This window comes from Trichomycterus rosablanca, chromosome 19 (assembly GCF_030014385.1).
Source record: "Trichomycterus rosablanca isolate fTriRos1 chromosome 19, fTriRos1.hap1, whole genome shotgun sequence".
NCBI lineage: Eukaryota > Metazoa > Chordata > Actinopteri > Siluriformes > Trichomycteridae > Trichomycterus > Trichomycterus rosablanca.
The window spans coordinates 12,241,761-12,263,308 of NC_086006.1; the positions used below are offsets into that span (position 1 = coordinate 12,241,761).

General features: G+C 38.7%; 1 protein-coding gene across 1 annotated transcript; it reads right to left on the minus strand.

Annotated features, from left to right (window-relative positions):
• Positions 1-1,446: 1,446 nt before the first annotated feature.
• gss (glutathione synthetase) lies at positions 1,447-18,781 on the minus strand. Its single transcript, XM_063015069.1, has 13 exons — positions 18,641-18,781; positions 17,601-17,745; positions 17,084-17,229; positions 16,627-16,702; positions 11,949-12,088; positions 11,738-11,854; positions 9,577-9,657; positions 9,341-9,418; positions 9,183-9,252; positions 8,384-8,578; positions 8,220-8,301; positions 4,347-4,536; positions 1,447-2,216 (listed from the first exon to the last, which is right to left on the minus strand). The coding sequence occupies exons 2-13, from the start codon at positions 17,733-17,735 to the stop codon at positions 2,093-2,095; spliced, it is 1,434 nt and encodes a 477-aa protein (XP_062871139.1). The 5' UTR covers positions 17,736-17,745; positions 18,641-18,781; the 3' UTR covers positions 1,447-2,092.
• Between the last annotated feature and the right edge of the window lie 2,767 nt (positions 18,782-21,548).

Consider the following 21,548-nt stretch of genomic DNA (forward strand, 5'->3'; position numbering starts at 1 on the left):
TTTGCTTAGTCAGGGGTTCAGCTGGAGTATGGCCACGGATTATTATGGCCTAACTTTATGACACTCCCAATCTCTAGACCAGAGGTTTTTAGGGGTTTAGAGTATCTGTCCAGGGGGGCGCGACATTACAAGATTTTTTACTTCTAAAACTAAAGCAATTCATTTTTCATCCACAAGAAACGTACGTTTAATGTTATCCAGTTCAGTCTGAAAAAAACAAACAAACATTAAAAATAGGGCTAACAGTGGAAATAAATCGGTGACAAAAACAACAACAGCTGTTATAGGACGTGTGTGTGTGTGTCCTTAAGAGAGGTCTATAGTGGGAGATGCTCTGTTCACAATATCGCTGCAAGTGCTTCAGGAGTCGATTAATCGATTCGTAAGTTTCTCTCCTCAGACATCTCTTCGTTAAATAGACACCAGCTACTGAAACATTTTGTGTGACTCACTTTCCTTACTGGTCGGAGGCTTAATTAAACTTGCTGTTACCACAGGGCGACAGCCAAGTCAGGCTCGTTCTGTCCGTGGAGCTAAAAGTTAGCTCACCTGAGTTTTCTGTCAGTCAAAGCAGAATATATTGAACCAGCAAACTTAGCAATTGATGTACTTTTGCCTCTACTTGGCTCTGTGAAGTAACATTTTCTGCTCTCATCTACATCAAAACAAGTACCGTTTACGATTTTACGACTATGGCTTTATCATCTTTTTGAAGTAAATATTTCAATCAGCAAAGTTGCATCGTATTATATTATTTTAGCTTGTCAAGAGCTTTCACCTGTTTTTTGTGCAAAGGTGTTGGGGTGTTTGGGTCCAAAAAGGTTGAAAACCCCTGCTCTAGATCATGGCTCCTCCGCATCCAGTAGGGTTATCTGACAGGGAAGATTTAATTTACTAGTTATAACTGCAAGGAACTTAACCAGATAAAATGTAGTAAGGAACTACATTATCTTTATTACTCGTTTTGTTAAAATGAACATTTTCCCACCTTATTTCAATGCATACCCTTTTTTTCTTCAGATCTTCTATTACAAAGTTGAAAGGCTGATTTTTTAATATATCTGGAATTACAAGATTCCAAGGTTAGGTAAACAACACTTTAAAGGCCTAAATCACCCAGAGGGCTGGCACTACCAAACTTTAGGTTTTATTAACAGGCTGCCAATATTAGCTGCAAACGTTTAAAACCTCTTTTGGCCTTCTTAGTCTCCAGATTTAAATTCCATTAAAAAACTTTGGTGGGATTTAAAGAAAGCAGTTGCAGAACGAAAGCCATCAAACCTCAATAGCCTAAATGCTTTTGCACGAGTAGAATGGGTAGAGATTTATCAAGTCAGCAGCTTCTTAGCACTTACCAAAATCTTATTAGAGATTATTAAGGCGAAAGGATGTTCCACCAAGTACTGGAGCTGGGGATTAAACAATAATGCACATGGACAAGAGAACTAATTTTTTTTTTTTATTTAAATCACAAATTATATCAACACAGTGTTTCCTACTTTTATTTCAGCCTTCAGACACAGTGTTTCTTACATTTACTTTGACTTTTTTTTATTTCAGACAAAATCAACCTAATATATTTAATTAAAAAGTCTTTTTTCTGGTCAACTTAATTTCATTTTTTAATAAACATCCATTCCTGCATTTCAGGCCTGCAACACATTTAAAAAATGTTGGGACAGTAAAGCTTTTACCACTTTGTGACTATTTTACTACTTAACTGACTATAGCCAATGTTGGGTCTTTGAGAATGGATGGCGACTACGAAAGATTCCAGTTGTTGAAGCAGACAAAGGTAAGGAAGCTCCTACCACCAGTTCACCAGAAGTAAACCCACTACATCAGCCAAAATCAGAAAATACCAAGATATTTACCTTAATCATGGATTAAATGTCCCATGAGCAAGTCAGAAGTCAAAGTAAACATAAGAAACACTGCATATTTTTATTTGCATTTTCCACACTTTCCCAAAGTTTTTCTGATTTGTGCTGGTATTTTCTACTGTGAGACAACAGAATAAGTTACACTGGAATGAAAGCCCTGTGTGTGTAGCTCTGTGCAGTCCTTCTCTTCTCACAGAGGGTGTTGAGATTTAAACCAGCAATGGATTGTCAAGCACCGCAACTCCAGCAGCAACACCCCCATCTGCATGTTCTGAGCTTTTGGTTCTAAGTAGGTGTCCCACACACTCGTTCATCACCATCTCTGTACCCTTCCTGCATGGAGTTGAAACAGGTCAGTAGGTTTTATAGTATACACACACACATGTTTACACATATCAAACTTCATAAGATATCTGAACACACACCAAGATAGGTTTCCTTTGTTTGTTCTAGCCGCTTAGCCGTCATTCCAGCTATATAAAATAAAAAATTTTTCAATCTCCTCAACTAAAGCTTACCCTGGCTTGACATAGTTACTATACTACACTGATCAGCCATAACATTAAAACCACCTCCTTGTTTCTACACTCACTGTCCATTTTATCAGCTCCACTTACCATACAGAAGCACTTTGTAGTTCTACAATTACTGACTGTAGTCCATCTGTTTCTCTACATACATTTTAGCCTGCTTTCACCCTGTTCTTCAATGGCCAGGACCAGTGGCGGCTCCTGCCAAATCTCTCAAGGGGGGCAATTGTTGCAATGATGGCCAAGGTGACCCGTTCAATGGGTAAATTAAAGCTTAAATAATTAACATCTTAAGTCATCTGTCAGTTTGCCCTCACAAATAACTTTGAACATGGAGAGAGACCAGCTTTACCATTAATCATAAAATTAAGTAAAGCCTTCACACTAACAATTTAATTCAGCCTTCATCAGATAGTATTTTATTTTAGGTGCAGCAGATCCAGAATAAAGATTGGCATCGGGGCTGATGTGCAATGAATAAAGAAGTACAATTAAACAATTGGGGAGATACAATAAGTGCAATCACAATTAACAATTTAAAAATTACATTACTCACTTGTAATTTACTTGTAACTTATATGATTTCCCCCCTTTGCAGATACTTGCTTGATGTTTAAATTTGGTCTGGGTGGCCCTAATTCTTTAGTTGCTAATTCATCCTGATTACTACGACGACTAAATGGCATTTCCCTAAATGACACGATGGAGTTGCTCCGAACTGAGGTAATGGTTGTCATGTTGACAAAATCGCTAGCTGCTCCAATTATCGCTTCACCAGGTTACGTGTGACGCAAGCACGTAAGTGCGAGCCCTCCCGGAACCCATACAGATTGTATTGCAGTGCCTACAGGTCGAAAAAAAAGTGCCTTAATATGAGAGTCTATGAGAGCAATCCAGGGCGATTTTCAATCAGACTGAAATCACCCAAAAGGGGCGGTACTGTACGGAACACAACTCGACGCTGATTGGACTACGATATTCGGAGGCAAGACAGACTGTCCAGAACAGTCACAGCTAGTTTAACACTGGTTGAATGTGATAGAAAAATGTCTTCCCTTCCGCCCTTTGGTGGTGCGTCGCCTGATCACCCTAAGGAATGAGCCCATGGCCAGGACCCCCACAGAGCAGGTATTATTTAGGTGGTGGATCATTCTCAGCACTGCAGTGACACTGACATGGTGGTGGTGTGTTAGTGTGTGTTGTGCTGGTATGAGTGAATCAGACACAGCAGCACTGCTGGAGTTTTTAAATACCGTGTCCACTCACTGTCCACTCTATTAGACACTCCTACCTAGTTGATCCACCTTGTAGATGTAAAGTCAGAGACTATTGCTCATCTATTGCTACTTTTTGAGTTGGTCATCTTCTAGACCTTCATCAGTGGTCACAGGACGCTGCCCACGTGGTTTTTAGTTGGATATTTTTGGTTGAAGGACCATAAGTCCAGCAGTGACAGTGAGGCATTTAAAAGCTGCATCAGCGCTGCTGTGTCTTATCCACTCATACCAGCACAACACACACTAACACACCACCACCATGTCAGTGTCACTGCAGTGCTGAGAATGATCCACCACCCAAATAATACCTACTCTGTGGTGGTCCTGACCACTGAAGAACAGGGTGAAAGCAAGTTAAAAAAAATTTGTAGAGAAATAGATAGACTACAGTCAGTAATTGTAGAACTACAAAGTGCTTCTGTATGGTAAGTTGAGCTGATAAAATGGACAGTGAGTGTAGAAACGACGAGGTGGTTTTAATGCATGGCTGATCGGTGTATGCTTTGTGTATGTTATTGACTTGAGACTTGACTTGGACTCTAACCGAAAGACTTGTGACTTGACTTGGACTTGTATTTCGTGACTTGTGATTTATACTTAACAAACTCATACATATAGTGTGTTATATAGTGTGTTTGTACATGTACTATGCATACCTAACATAAGCTCCGAAAACACCCAGTTCACTGAGGCATGTTTTCAGCCTCAATGGCTCGTCCTTTCGCAACAAGTAGTTGTATGTGGGCTTTGGTTGAACTTTGTCCATCAAAATGTAGGTGGTTCTCTCTGAGCTGTTTTTTAAGCGTTCCAGCACTCTGCATATCTCATCTCCATAAATGTTGTTCCCTGTGAGGAGAGATGTGTGACATTTGAAGTGTTTAAATATTTACAAAAGTGTGTATTTTGAACAGTGCAAGAGAGCAAGAACAGCTATTTCCAGTTTAATCACGCTCGCCAGTACTAATTCACTCAAGTTCCAACATTGCACTGGTACAAATTACATTACTAATTTGCTGACAGATCTACAACCCAAAATTAAAAATAGTTGGGACAGTGTGGAAAATGCAAATAAAAATGCAGTGTTTCTTAAATTGCAGACAGTATGGTACAGTACAGACAGACAGTACAGATATTTCATGTTTTATCTAGTTAACCTCACTAAATTTAACATTGATTTCTGTATTTTAGGCCTGCAACACATTAAAAAAATGCAGCGTTTAAGCATTAACTACTTTAACAATGTTGCCATTCCTTTTGGCACCAAGAATTCAAAGTTAATTTTAGGATTTTAGGACTTTAGCTAGGTTGTTCAGAAAGTTTAATTGTGTTGCTATTAAGCCTTTTAGAGGTTCAGGAGCTAATGTGCTTTGGGTTATTGTGTTGTTGCATGACAAAATTATGCTTTAGCTTCAGATCGCTGACTGTCCAAAGAATGTTCTGTAGGTTTTTCTGGTAGAGGGCAGAATCCTTGACTGTTGGTATACAATTTTTATAGTGAAATGATGTGTTAGCTTGTTGGATATGTCCAAAAAGTTTATTTTTTAACTTTAAAAGTTTGAGTTGTTGGCAAATATGAAATAATATATGAGAGAAGTTATTTTAATCTTGGTAATCAATGTTTTTTTGAATTGCAACTCTATCACATATACCATTATATATACCTATATACATATACCACTTTTTTATGAAGCTTACATTACACTTCTGTTAATATTTACTGCTAAGAACACCTTACAACAGTTTAGTATATACGTCATCAATGTGCTTTTGGAACAATTTTAGTAGGTTAGCAACTTCTGGTAAGAATTAGGGCTACTGCGATTGGTCAACCTAGTCGATGCATCGTTTTTAAAACTATGTTTATAAATGATCCTTTTTAATTTCTACATTGTTTCCATTCAAATAACCGTTCATATGATTTTCCCTCAGCACTACTTGCACGCAGCATGACCTAAATCATCTTTGGTTTAGTCACTGGTTGGCGTCATTAAGCGCAGTCTTAAAAAAATGCCGTCTGAAGCAGTCACTGGCCGATTGTAAAGAGTTTTCAAAGAAAAGCTAAAAGTTTTCCAAGACCCAAATCATCAAAGGTTTGGAAATACTTAAAACTGGCACAAAACAAAAAGGTGGTTTGTACACTGTGCAAAGCTTTGATGGTACCACAGCAGCACTAGCGTGTTGTTGCATGTCTATATTGTTTCATTATGCTTCTTAATCACGGAGATCTTGGAATACCGTATTTCTTAGCGAGTTCAGTTAGACCGCCACACACTTTCATGCAATGGGCTTGCGATTTTTGCGGTTGCCGCAGCGCTCAAAGAGCAAACAGCTTCTCATGTTAAACACTTACCACTTTGTTTACATCTCTTAGAATGTGAAGTAATTTTTAAGTAAATGTGTAGGTTAGAATCTGGGCTCATTCTGTCATTACTGTACGTTGGACTTAATGAGACGTGTCTACCTCTATTTTATTTCTGCTATAAGTTTAAGCAATTTGATAATATGGACATAAATTTACATTTTACATTTAGTTTTGTGCCATATTTTTATGCCATACAGTTTGTTGTTAAAATAAAAGAAGCTTAAATGAGATTCTGAAGTAATATTTTGGAGGAAAATTTATCGTTTAGATTAATCGACTAATCAATAAAAATTGTCTATAGATTAATCGATAGAAAAATAGTCGTTAGTGGCAGCCCTAGTAAGAATTACCATTGTGTCAGCCTTTCCTTATTTGAAGAGAATGGTTCTTACCTTTGTTTAATGGAGTACCAAAATCTTAGAAATGGCTTTGTGTCCCTTTTGTGGTAACTTAATTTATTTTCTTGCTAAGACATTTTAACTTGACATTGCTAAAAGGTTTCTGTTTAACAGATGTTTAGATTTAGCAGGGCTGGCAGTGTACAAATCTGGGTGTGTCTTTTTTATTTGAACCCAAATGTCATTTAAATAAACTTAATCAGTTTTAATTAAGGGTATAATTACTTTTCTTTTTCATGCAGAGCCAGTTAGTACAACAGTGCTGAATAAGATTAAGAAGTGGATTGTGTCAGTAACTCAGTTGAGAATAATTATTTTCAGGGAGGTACCTTGGTAGGAAAAGTAATATTATATTCTTTCTACAACCCTAAATCAGAAAAGGTTGGGACAGTATTTGTTCCTTACATTTACTTCGACTTTTATTTGATTGCAGTCAGTTTAAACCCAAGATATCTCATGTTTTGTCTGCTCAACTCCATTTCATTTGTTAATATACCTCCATTCCTGCATTTAAGGCCTGCAACACATTTCAAAAAAAGTTGGGACTGGGCAATTTAGGGCTAGTAATGAGGTGAAAAAACGAAATAATGATGTGATTCCAATAAGGTGATGTCAACAGGTAATTGTAATCATGGTTTGGTACAAAAGCAGCATCCAGGAAAGGCTGAGTCTTTGATGAGCAAAGATGATCAGAGGATCTCCAGTTTGTCAACAAATGTGTGAGAAAATTATTGAAATAACAAATAGCACTTAAAACTTTACTGTGCAAAAAAGAAGCCTTATGTTAACCATGTCCAGAAGCGGCGTCGACTTCTCTGGGCTCAGAGGCATCCAGGATGGACCATCACACAGAGGAAATGTGTATTGTGGTCAGATGAATCAGCATTTTAGGTCTTATTTGAAAAAAAAAAAGGGACGCCAAATGCTCAAAAACGCCAAAGACAAAAAGCACCACCCAGACTGTTATCAGCAACAAGTCCAAAAGCCAGGGTCTGTCATGGTATGGGGCTGTGTCAGTGCCCTTGGCGAAGTTAACACTTCTGTGATGGCAGCATTAATGCAGAAAAGTACATTGAGATCTTAGAGCAACATATGCTGCCTTCAAGACGTCATCTTTTCCAGGGATGTCCATGCACTTTTTAACAAGACAATGCAAATCCACATGCTGCACACATTACAATGGCATGGCTGCGAAAGAAGGGGGTACGGGTACTGGACTGGGCTGCCTGCAGTGCTTACCTGTCCCCAATAGAGAATGTGTGGAGAATTTTGAAATGAAAAATATGACAATGACGACCCCGTACTGTTGCACATCTTAAGACGTTTTTGCAGGAAGAATGGGACAAAATAAAAGCTGAAACACTAAATCACTTGGTATCCTCAGTGCCAAAATGTCTTTTAAGTGTGGTGAAAAGGAATGGCAACATTACAAAGTGGTAAATGCTTTACTGTCCCAACTTTTTTGGAATGTGTTGCAGGCCTGAAATGTAGGAATGGAAGTTTATTAATAAATGAAATAAAGTTGAGCAGACAAAACATGAAATATCTCAGGTTCATCCTGTCTGCAATCAAATAAAAGTCAAAGTAAATGTAAGAAACTCCCAACTTTTTCTGATTTGGGGTTGTAATAGTATTAGACATTAATAAGTAAAATGTATGTACTTGTTTCAAATCATACTAAACCACTATAAGATATTTTAACATGTTGCATTAGAGTACAATAGATGAGCTCAAAATTGTGTTGTATACTGTGGTAATAGAAATCTCACCTCCTCCCTCTCGTTGTGGTTTCAGCACATAACGGTCTGGATTGGCCAAAGCCATTGTCACAGTCTGGTCTCCTTCCTCCCCCTAACATTGATAATAAGTAATGAAAACACTGTCATAAGAGGTACAGAAATGATCTGTGAAGTTGTAAAAAATTACTATATACCATGTCTAACGTGTACAAGCCAGCAAAAGTGGCACGGATCTCAGCCACTGTTCCTGGCTCATCAAGAAAGAAACTCTCAAGGACACCAGGTCGTGCCAGCTCCTGCTGAACCTTCTTGGTGCCAACAAGGTGGGTACTTATGTCTGGACATTTCACAGCACATGAGCGCTCCATCATTAACCGAGCCTCCCAGCTCTGTGGAACATAACAACAACAATTTGGATTTTTAAATACTCACTGTTTTTAAATACACACGTTCCACTCTATTAGACACTCCTACCTAGTTGTAAAGTCAGAGACGATCGCTCATCTATTGCTGCCGTTTGAGTTGGTCATCTTCTAGACCTTCATGTTTAAAACTCCATCAGCACTACTGTGTCTTATCCACTCATACCAGCACAACACACACTCACACACCACCACCATGTCAGTGTCACTGCAGTGCTGAGAATTATCCACCAACCAAATAATACCTACTCTGTAGTGGTCCATGAAAGGGGGCTATCAAAGCTTGCAGAGAAACAGATGTACTACAGTCAGTAATTGTAGAACTACAAAGTGCTCCTATATGGTAAGTGAAGCCAATAAAATGGACAATGTGTGTAGAAACAAGGAGGTGGTTTTAATGTTATGGCTGATCGGTGTACATTGTCTTTGAAAGGGTTAGACTAGAGTAGCTAAACTAGAGTAGCTAAAGGAAACCCACAGAGGAAGCCAAAATCAACAGTGACCAAAATTGAGAATCAAATTAAGGTTGCCCAGATTAATGTCACTGTGCGGCCCCCAATTGTGTACTTACTTGTTCAGTTTTGTAATTTTGAGGTACATATCCATTACGGAAGTAAACAATTGCAACCTCTTGTCCATCTCTTAAAAAACAGAAATATTTATTTCAGTCACATGTGTTTACTTTTTTGTTAAAGTTAAAATGATTTGGTCATGAAGAGAAATCTTTACACAAAAAGTTTTTTGTTCTGGTCCAAAGATCCCCTTCTGCTAACATCTTCAAACTGTCTTCTAATCACAGGAATGTTTCTGCAATCAGACACATGCTGCATGTAATGCTATTGGTTTTAACCAAAACCTTCTATTTAAATAAGGCAACAATGATTATAAAGCAATCAATGTTTTTTTTTAACTGGGCATTAATTAGAATAACTTTAACACTTTTCTACAGTCCTTTTGTTTCTTACCTTGACCAAAGTTCATTCTCCACATATCGATGATCATAAATGTTTCTTTGAACATCCTCAACTAGAAACATCACCACAGCTCTGTAATAAGCTCAAGGTAGTTAATTTATATAGTTCAAGGTTTTAATTTATTGATTAGAATGTAGCCATTCACAACATTTAACTCTAAGTAAAAACAACTGATTAAACACATTAAAAATGTAACACTACTAAAAATGTAATGTCGGTTGTACCTGGCTATCCCTATTCCAAATGGTTTAATTGTTTACTTATACTTATTAATGTACAAACCCCAGTTCCAGAAAAGTTGGGACATTTTTTAAAAATGCAATAAATACAAGAATCTGTAATTTTTGTAATTTTCTTAAAGCTTTTCAATTTTTTTTTTATTCACTTTAACTGACAAAAGTACAAAGAATAGATTATTAATGTTTTCACACAAAAAAAACAGTAGTGTTTTTAGTTCTAGAGGTTTTATCAGTTGTGGTCTCTCCTTGTTTTACCATGGGAAGTACGTCTGACAAGCACTTCCCCAAGTTGATTTTTCTGCTGCTGATCTGGGTTGATCAATCTCCAACCCATGACTACCAAATCAGACCGTCTAATAATGTAAGGAGCCTTGGTGTCGTCCTGGATAACCAACTGACCTTCTCTCCTAATGTAGCCAACATGACGAGAGCATGCCGGTTCCTCCTCTACAACATCAGGAAGATTTGGTCATTTCTCCCCATGGAAGCCACTCAGATTCTTGTCCAGTCACTTGTAATCTCACGGCTGGACTACTGCAACTCCCTCCTGGAAGGTGCTCCTATATTGCCACTATTAAACCCTTGCAACTCATTCAAAATGCAGCTGCTCGCCTGGTTTTTAACCAACCTAAACACTGCCACATCACCCCACTGCTGAGTTCTCTTCAGTGGCTTCCTGTAGCTGCACACATTCAGTTTAAAACACTGATGCTCACCTACAAAGCCAAAAATGGACCAGCCCCAAGCTACCTCCGAGGTCTAATCAAACCTCGCTCTGTACCACGCAACCTCCGAGCCACTAGTCTCACTCGACTTGATCCTCCACCCAGGACTCAAGAATTTGTCTGATGAGATGTAAGGGCCTCTGCATTTTCTGCATGTCACGGCCCACTTTGCCACAGTTGCAGCAAGGTCGGGAGCTCTTGCACATTGCTAAGCCTTGTCCATATTTTTGACATTTGAAGCATCTAATTGGTTGGGGATATATGGTTCTACGTCCATCCGTTAAAATCTGATTATTAGCTTTGCTGGAGGGGTGTTCTTGTTGAAAGTAATGACAAGGGTTTTTGTTTTAAACTGCTTGTCCTGTATCTGGATTACAACTCATCTGGTATAGGTAGGGCCTTGGGGGGCTAGTTCAATTATCATTTTGTCCACTTCCATCCCCTCTAGATCCCTGCATCGAATAACTCCCTTGCTGCTATTTAGCAAAGTGTGAGGGAAGGCCATTGCACTGATTAATGCTCACCAAGACCAAATATCTGCCCTGATCTTAGCTTATTTAACAGTACAGCACTACCCCTGGTGCCTATTTGGATTACAAATGGGAAGAGTTTTGTAAGGGGCTTTTCAGCAGGTATTATTGGTGCTCAGCTGACCCTGAGCCAGTGCTTTTTAGGGATATAATAGAAGATACAACCTATAGCACGTTTGTCTTGTGTTTTCTAGGTTTATCATCTTATGTTGCCTTCAGCCAATCAGCAATTCTAAGTTGGTGAGCCAAACATGCCATAGGTAACAATAGTTTGGCTCATATTATGTGGGGGCTTAATAAATCAATTTAAATTATTTTAGTAACAAGCAGACTGTTTTCTACCCCGTATGTGGTTTTAAATTGCTCAATCCCTACCTATACATGCAAACAATATAAACAGGTAGAAATAAAAACTGAAAAAAGACAAATGATTTAGAGCTTTATAACTTTGTCAAGCAGAAGTAAGTACCCTAAGAAGCAAATATGGCAAATGCACTTCCTAGTACTAGTGACAGTAAGAAAATTTCAGTGAGATAAATAAAGAATAATGCTAATACCTTATTCTTGAGCTTATAAGACATCATTCTTTGTAAAAAAATCAAATGCTTACATGGCTACAACATTAAAGAGGAAATTTCACTTTAAATGTGAAACCTACTTTTCAGAGCCATAGAGCTCCCACGCCTTTGCCAAGCCTTTGGCCAGACCTGCAGCTGGATTGTTATCCAGAATCAGTTTACTGTCCTCTAACCGACCAGCAACTTTAAGAATGTGTCTAAAAGAATTGTAATAAAAATCATCAAACAAGAACACTGAATATAAATAGCATTTAGCATTTTGTAAACATTGTAATCAGTACATATACTTACCGATGAACATCTGGTGTGCGTGAGGAAAGGCCTCCAAAACTGGCCGCAATAGTGTTAATTTCAATTTGCCTTAGGGCGGTTTTTCCATCAGCTGTCTGATCAATCATGTAATCCGAACGATTCAGTCCAAGAACTATTGTCTAAAATATAGACCCCAATGTAAGAACACATAAAATCCTGATTTCACATGGCATGGATATTTAAACAAGCACAACCTCAACTTTAAGTCCATAAAAATGTCTACAAGTGTGTAATTATATGCTAATCTTGGCAGCATAATAAACAGCATAATAACAAAATAATAAGACAACACAAAAACAAAATTCCTCAACACAAAATTTTAGGAAAAAAATGTATCAATGCATTTTGGAAACAACAAATCAATGTTTCTCACACTCACTGTCCATTTTATCAGCTCCACTTACCATATAGAAGCACTTTGTACAACCCCTGGCAAAAATTATGGAATCACCAGTCTCTGAGGATGTTCCTTCAGTTGTTTAATTTTGTAGAAAAAAAGCAGATCACAGATATGACAAAAAACTAAAGGCATTTCAAATGGCAACTTTCTGGCTTTAAGAAACACTAAAAGAAATCAAGAAAAATAATTGTGGTAGCCAGTAACAGTTAGATTTTTAGAACAAGCACAGGGAATAAATTATGGAATCACTCAATTCTGAGGAAAAAATTATGGAATCACCCTGCAAATTTTCATTACAAACACTAACACCTGCATCAGATTAAAGCTGCTCGTTAGTATGCAGGTAAAAAGGAGTGATCACACCTTGGAGAGCTGTTGCAACAAGTGGACTGACATGAATCATGGCTCCAACAATAGAGATGTCAATTGAAACAAAGGAGAGGATTATCAAACTCCTTAAAGAGGGTAAATCATCACGCAGTGTTGCACAAGATGTTGGTTGTTCACAGTCAGCTGTGTCTAAAACCTGGACCAAGTACAAACAACATGGGATGGTGGTTAAAGGCAAGCATACTGGTAGACCAAGGAAGACATCAAAGCGTCAAGACAGAAAACTTAAAGCAATATGCCTTGAAAACAGAAAATGTACAACAAAACAAATGAGGCACAAATGGCAGGAAACTGCAGTCAACGTCTGTGACCGAACTGTAAGAAACCGCCTAAAGGAAATGGGATTTACATACAGAAAAGCTAAAAGAAAGCCATCACTAACACCTAAACAGAAAAAAACAAGGTTACAATGGGCTAAGGAAAGGCAATCGTGGACTGTGGATGACTGGATGAAAGTCATACAGTGTATCACAAAAGTGAGTACACCCCTCACATTTCTGCAAATATTTGATTATATCTTTTCATGGGACAACACTATAGACATGAAACTTGGATATAACTTAGAGTAGTCAGTGTACAGCTTGTATAGCAGTGTAGATTTACTGTCTTCTGAAAATAACTCAACACACAGCCATTAATGTCTAAATAGCTGGCAACATAAGTGAGTACACCCCACAGTGAACATGTCCTAATTGTGCCCAAATGTGTCGTTGTCCCTCCCTGGTGTCATGTGTCAAGGTCCCAGGTGTAAATGGGGAGCAGGGCTGTTAAATTTGGTGTTTTGGGTACAATTCTCTCATACTGGCCACTGGATATTCAACATGGCACCTCATGGCAAAGAACTCTCTGAGGATGTGAGAAATAGAATTGTTGCTCTCCACAAAGATGGCCTGGGCTATAAGAAGATTGCTAACACCCTGAAACTGAGCTACAGCATGGTGGCCAAGGTCATACAGCGGTTTTCCAGGACAGGTTCCACTCGGAACAGGCTTCGCCAGGGTCGACCAAAGAAGTTGAGTCCACGTGTTCGGCGTCATATCCAGAGGTTGGCTTTAAAAAATAGACACATGAGTGCTGCCAGCATTGCTGCAGAGGTTGAAGACGTGGGAGGTCAGCCTGTCAGTGCTCAGACCATACGCCGCACACTGCATCAACTCGGTCTGCATGGTCGTCATCCTAGAAGGAAGCTGACGCACAAGAAAGCCCGCAAACAGTTTGCTGAAGACAAGCAGTCCAAGAACATGGATTACTGGAATGCCCTGTGGTCTGACGAGACCAAGATAAACTTGTTTGGCTCAAATGGTGTCCAGCATGTGTGGCCGCGCCCTGGTGAGAAGTACCAAGACAACTGTATCTTGCCTACAGTCAAGCATGGTGGTGGTAGCATCATGGTCTTGGGCTGCATGAGTGTTGCTGGCACTGGGGAGCTGCAGTTCATTGAGGGATACATGAATTCCAACATGTACTGTGACATTCTGAAACAGAGCATGATCCCCTCCCTTTGAAAACTGGGCCTCATGGCAGTTTTCCAACAGGATAACGACCCCAAACACAACCTCCAAGATGACAACTGCCTTGCTGAGGAAGCTGAAGGTAAAGGTGATGGACTAAACCCAATTGAGCACCTGTGGCGCATCCTCAAGTGGAAGGTGGAGGAGTTCAAGGTGTCTAACATCCACCAGCTCCGTGATGTCATCATGGAGGAGTGGAAGAGGATTCCAGTAGCAACCTGTGCAGCTCTGGTGAATTCCATGCCCAGGAGGGTTAAGGCAGTGCTGGATAATAATGGTGGTCACACAAAATATTGACACTTTGGGCACAATTTGGACATGTTCACTGTGGGGTGTACTCACTTATGTTGCCAGCCATTTAGACATTAATGGCTGTGTGTTGAGTTATTTTCAGAAGACAGTAAATCTACACTGCTATACAAGTTGTACACTGACTACTCTAAGTTATATCCAAGTTTTATTTCTATAGTGTTGTCCCATGAAAAGATATAATAAAATATTTGCAGAAATGTGAGGGGTGTACTCACTTTTGTGATACACTGTATTCAGTGATGAATCTCGAATCTGCATTGGGCAAGGTGATGATGCTGGAACTTTTGTTTGGTGCCGTTCCAATGAGATTTATGCAGACGACTGTCTGAAGAAAACATGCAAATTTCCACAGTCATTGATGATATGGGGCTGCATGTCAGGTAAAGGCACTGGGGAGATGGCTGTCATTACATCTTCAATAAATGCACAGGTTTACATTGACATTTTGGACACTTTTCTTATCCCATCTATCGAAAGGATGTTTGGGGATGATGAAATCATTTTTCAAGATGATAATGCATCTTGCCATAGAGCAAAATCTGTGAAAACATTCCTTGAGGAAAGACACATATGGTCAATGTCATGGCCTGCAAACAGTCCGGATCTCAATCCAATTGAAAATCTGTGGTGGAAGTTAAAGAAAATGGTCCATGACAAGGCTCCAACCTGCAAAGCTGATCTGGCAACAGCAATCAGAGAAAGCTGGAGCCAGATTGATGAAGAGTACTGTTTGTCACTCATTAAGTCAATGCCTCAGAGACTGCAAGCAGTTATAAAAGCCAGAGGTGGTGCAACAAAGTACTAGTGATGTGTTGGAGTGTTATTTTGTTTGTCATGATTCCATAATTTTTTCCTCAGAATTGAGTGATTCCATAATTTATTCCCTGTGCTTGTTCTAAAAATCTAACTGTTACTGGCTACCACAATTATTTTTCTTGATTTCTTTTAGTGTTTCTTAAAGCCAGAAAGTTGCCATTTGAAATGCCTTTAGTTTTTTGTCATGTCTGTGATCTGCTTTTTTTCTACAAAATTAAACAACTGAAGGAACATCCTCAGAGACTGGTGATTCCATAATTTTTGCCAGGGGTTGTAGTACTATAATTACTGACTGTAGTCCATCTGTTTCTCTACATACCTTTTAGCCTGCTTTCACCCTGTTCTTCAATGGTCAGGACCCCCACAGGACCACCACAGAGCAGGTATTATTTGGGTGGTGGATGATTCTCAGCACTGTAGTGACAATGACATAGTGGTGGTGTGTTAGTGTGTGTTGAGCTGGTATGAGTGGATCAGGCACAGCAGCGTTGCTGGCGTTTTTAAATACCATGTCCACTCACTGTCCACTCATTCAGTTAGACACTCCTACCTAGTTGGTCCACCTTGTAGATGTAAAGTCAGAGATGATCGCACATCTATTGCTGCTGCTTGAGTTGGTCATCTTCTAGACCTTCATCAGTGGTCATAGGACGCTACCCACGGGGCGCTGTTGACTGGATATATTTTTGGTTGGTGGACTTTTCTCAGTCCAGCACTGACAGTGAGGTGTTTAAAAACTCCATCAGCGTAGCTGTGACTTACCTACTCATACCAGCACAACACACACTAACACACCACCACCATGTCATTGTCACTGCAGTGCTGAGAGTGACCCACCACCCAAATAATACCTACTCTGTAGTGGTCCTGAGTCCTGACCATTGAAGAACAGCATGAAAGGGACGAACAAAGCATGCAGAGAAACAGGTGGACTACAGTCAGTAATTGTAAAACTACAAAGTGCTCCTATATGGTAAGTGGAGCTGATAAAATGGACAATGTGTGTAGAAACAAGGAGGTGGTTTTTATGTTATGGCTGATTGGTGTATATAAGTGCTTCATTCTTATTTTATTACCCAAAATGCAATAAACAACATTATGTCAAACTATGCCAAATAAAAATTCCCATCTAAAGCCTCCAAGTAAGATAAATTCATTTGCAAACATACATGATTATATAGTTATATGATTTTTATTTCCTATTGAAAGTGTGTAAACACATTTTTACCTTGCTCTGAGGCTCCTGTTGAACTTGTCTGTAAATGTTGAAGAGTCTTTTAGTGAAATCATCAACTTTGATGGTGCTGTTGAGATGCATGCAAATTCTGAGCATTAGAATGTATGCCAATATTCAGACTACAATAGTAAAAGATGTAAAAATAAAAAAAGCTACAGTAATAAGCTATTGGGGTTCAATTCCCAGGTGGGGCGGTCCGGGTCCTTTCTGTGTAGTTTGCATGTTCTCTCTGTGTCCGCGTGGGTTTACTCCGGGTGCTCTGGTTTCCTCCCACAGTCCAAAGACATGCAAGTGAGGTGAATTGGAGATACAAAATTGTCCATGACTGTGTGCAATATAACCTTGTGAACTGATGAACCTTGTGTAACGAGTACCAACCGTTCCTGTCATGACTGTAACCAAAAGTGTGAAACATAACGTTAAAATCCTAATAAATAAACAAACAAACCTGGCTAGAGCCTCCTCCAGGTAATGTGGATTTTGACTGATTCTGTCTACTAGGCGATTATAATGAGTTTGGACTTTGAGAGCTTGGTGGAAGAATGATTTGGGCACTGGTGAGGGAAAGAGTGTAAACGGTGCATAGCTCACCACCTACAATGAATCAAAAACACACACCTATTACATACACTACAGCTTAACACAAATTTATTACATAAGACATGTTTTGCCAGTGCATCAGTGCAAAATTAACTTTGTTATACAGTGACAAACATGGTCAAAAGAGAGACAGTATTTCAGTCAAGTCTCTTTATTATATAATTTATTTATTATTTATTCCTGCTGTTGACCCTGTGCTTGGTCACTGGTGTAGATTTTGTCCTAAATTAGGATTTGGGCAAATGAAGCTGTGACTTCTGAACAAGACATGTGACTGTTTGCACAGTGTCTTTCCTTTAGTTCAGCCTGCAGCCACAATTTTATTTGCAATTAAAAAAAAAGAAACAAGGATATTCTACTGTTACCTCAGAAGAGTTTGGAGATTCTTTGGTGCGCATTAATATCCCATGTAGCAGTGCAGTGTCTTTTGCTATCTCCTCCAAGTATTTAATTAATTCTTCATTTTGTAAGACCTCATTTGGAATCCCATTACAATCCATTGAAGTTAACCTGGAATTAAATTAAACAATATGTCTGTGATTATATGGAATTTGGGAACCTTTAATATATAGCAAGAAATAGTGAAAAGTCACTACTTGGTTCTAACTTTATGTTTATTAAGGGTTTTCTACAAATATGACCAATTAGCTGGGTCAAAATATGCATGCACTGAGGTAAAACCAACACAACAAATCAATGATTGATCTAAAATCTAGATTCTAGGTGTTCCATTAGCTAAGTGAGACATACAGAGCTAAGTGACACACTGATCAGACATAACATTAAAACCACCTCCTTGTTTATACACTTACTTTTAACCTGCTTTCACCCTGTTCTTCAATGGTCAGGACCCCCACAGAGCAGGTATTATTTAGGTGGTGGATCATTCTCAGCACTGCAGTGACAATGACATGGTGGTGGTGTGTTAGTGTGTGTTGTGCTGGTATGTGTGGATTAGACACAGCAGTGGTGCTTAAGTTTTTAAATACTGTGTCAACTCACTGTCCACTCTATTAGACACTCCCACCTACTACAGTCAGTAATTGTAGAACTACAAAGTGATTCTATATGGTAGGTGAAGCCGATAAAATGGACAGTGTAGAAACAAGGAGGTGGTTTTAATGTTATGGCCCCCCCCATATAACTGCTGAGCTGCAATGACATTTGCACTTTCTTCATGTAATGCACCTCTCTAATTGTAGGTTGTTTCTTGTGTACTGCAGAATTAGTTTTTATTAATTTTTGGATGTCTTTTGACACAGAACGAGAGGAAGAAAACTTGAATGTCAGGCGAATGTCCAAAATTAACTTCACCGCGGTAAAAGACCAAAGTTTAATCCAACAATAAGTGCAATTTTTTAAAACGTGCAGATTATTAACAATTTAAATTTAATCTGCCACTTACCTTAATATTGGTGATAAACGATTCGGTTAAGATCGCGTAACCAGTTAAGATTGCCGGTAGTGATGATCACTTAACCAGTATGGAGTGCTGTCAGTAACTACTGTAGGTGCTTGATGTCTTGGTGCTGTTCTGAGCTCTGCAACAGCTCCGTGCTAACTAAACAATACTATAGTAAAAGAGTAACCACAAGCCCGGACTTCCTTATTCAAAATAAGAGACTCTGCTACTGCCAAAGCTTCTAAATATTCCAGTCTTGCTTTCTTTCTTTTACAAACAAACAATATATTCATTAATAAATTAATGAATTTATTGTAATGCAAATATTAACATTAACTTAAACTAATAACCAACCACTGATTGTTATTACAAGTGGGTAATAACACTGTAGTAGAACAGGTTCATATAAATTGTGTATCCTGAGGAAACAGCACAAAATGGCAGGGTGAGTAGCAGCCCATGGCACATGGACCTGCCTTCCTTATCATATAAAGTTTACATTACTCACTTTATCCTATTTCACAATAAGTTATTATTTCACACTGTCACAGTGTAAGAAATCAAATATACGAGGTCAGCCCCCATATACTCCTCTTTGCCTATATTTTAAACGTTTGATCTAAATCCTTGAAGTGTGTAATTGCAATATCTAATTTATATCTAACACTATTTACCTTGGGTACTAAATTACTTGATTTTGGCACTAGGCAGTGACTGCTGTTTGTCATCTCTTTTTACATTTATTTTAAACTTTTTTGTGAGACTGTTTCTCGGTCAGGTACAGACAAAAAGTAAACGTGTTTTGTTTACTAGCTAAATGAAGCTAAATAAAGATAAACAAGCGAATTGGTCAGGTACAGACAAAAAGTAAACGTGTTTTGTTTACTAGCTAAATGAAGCTAAATAAAGATAAACAAGCGAATAAATTGGTCAGGTACAGACAAAAAGTAAACGTGTTTTGTTTACTAGCTAAATGAGCTAAATAAAGCTAAACAAGTGAATAAAAGAAGCTAATAAATCGGTCAGGTAGACAAAAAGTAAACATGTTTTGTTTACTAGCTAAATGAGCTAAATAAAGCTAAATAAGCGAATAAAAGAAGGTAATAAATCGGTCAGGTACAGACAAAAAGTAAACGTGTTTTGTTTACTAGCTAAATGAAGCTAAATAAGCAAATAAAGCTAATAAATTGGTCATGTACAGACAAAAAGTAAACGTGTTTTGTTTACTAGCTAAATGAGCTAAATAAAGCTAAAAAAGCGAATAAAACAAGCTAATAAATTGGTCATGTACAGACAAAATGTAAATGTGTTTTGTTTACTAGCTAAATGAAGCTAAAAAAGCGAATAAAAGAAGCTAATAAATCGGCCAGGTACAGACAGGTACAGATTATCCAGTTTTTTCTTTAAAAGTTTAACCATCAACAGTTTAAACTATTTAACAGTTGAGAAGGAAACTATGCTTTGGGGAAACTGTTCCAGTATGACTGTGCCCCAGTGCACAAAGCAAGGTCCATAGAGGCATGGTTGGGTGAGTTTGGTGTGAAAGAACTGGCTCACACAGAGCCCTGACCTCAACCTCGTCAAACACCTTTTGGATAAAATGGAACAGCTATTGCAAGCAAAACCCCCTTGAATGGGCAAAAAAATCCCACAGACACACTTCAGAATCTTGTAGAAAGCCTTCCCAGAAGAGTGAAAGCTGTTGTTATAGCTGCATAAGGGGGGCCCAACTCCATATTAATGTCTATGGATTTAGAATGTCATAAAAGCTCCTGTAGGTGTTATGTGTAGATGCCCCAATACATTTTTCCATATAGTGTATATGTATGCATGTATGTATGTATTTTGTTTTACATTCCTAGTTGCCTTAATTTTGTACAGCAATATACACTGATCAGCCATAACATTAAAATCACCACCTTGTTTTTACACTCACTGTACATTTTATTAGCTCCACTTAACATATAGAATCACTTTGTAGTTCTACAATTACTGACTGTAGTCCATCTGTTTCTCTGTATGCTTTGTTAGCCCCCTTTCATGCTGTTCTTCAATGGTCAGGACTCTGCCAGGACCACTACAGAGCAGGTATTATTTGGGTGGTGGATCTTTCTTAGGACTGCAGTGATACTGACATGGTGGTGGTGTGTTAGTGTGTGTTGTGCTGGTATAAGTGGATAAGACACAGCAGCGCTGCTGGAGTTTACTGTCACTGCTAAACTGAGTATAGTCCACCAACCCAAAATATCTGGCCAACAGCGTCCTGTGACCACTGATGAAGGTCTAGAAGATGACCAACTCAAACAGCAGCAATAGATGAGCGATCGTCTCTGACGTTACATCTACAAGGTGGACCAACTAGGTAGGAGTGTCTAATAGAGTGGACATTGAGTGGACACTGCATTTAAAAAAATCCAGCAGCGCTGCTGTGTCAGATGCACTCACACTAGCACAACACACACTAACACACCACCACCAAGTCATTGTCACTGCAGTGCTGAGAATGATCCATCACCCAAATAATACCTGCTCTGTGGGGGTCCTGATCATTAAAGAACAGGGTGAAAGCAGGCTAACAAAGCATGCAGAGAAATAGATGGACTACAGTCAGTAATTGTAGAACTACAAAGTGATTCTATATGGTAAGTGGAGCTGATAAAATGGACAGTGTGTGTAGAAACAAGGAGGTGGTTTTAATGTTATGGCTGATCAGTGTACTATGTATATAATAGTAAGGGGTTGGACAATGAAACTGAAACACCTGTCATTTTAGTGTGGGAGGTTTCATGGCTAAATTGGACCAGTCTGGTGGCCAATCTTCATTAATTGCACATTGCACCAGTAAGAGCAGAGTGTGAATATACCAGAGTTCAAAAGAGGACAAATTGTTGGTGCACGTCTTTCTGGCGCA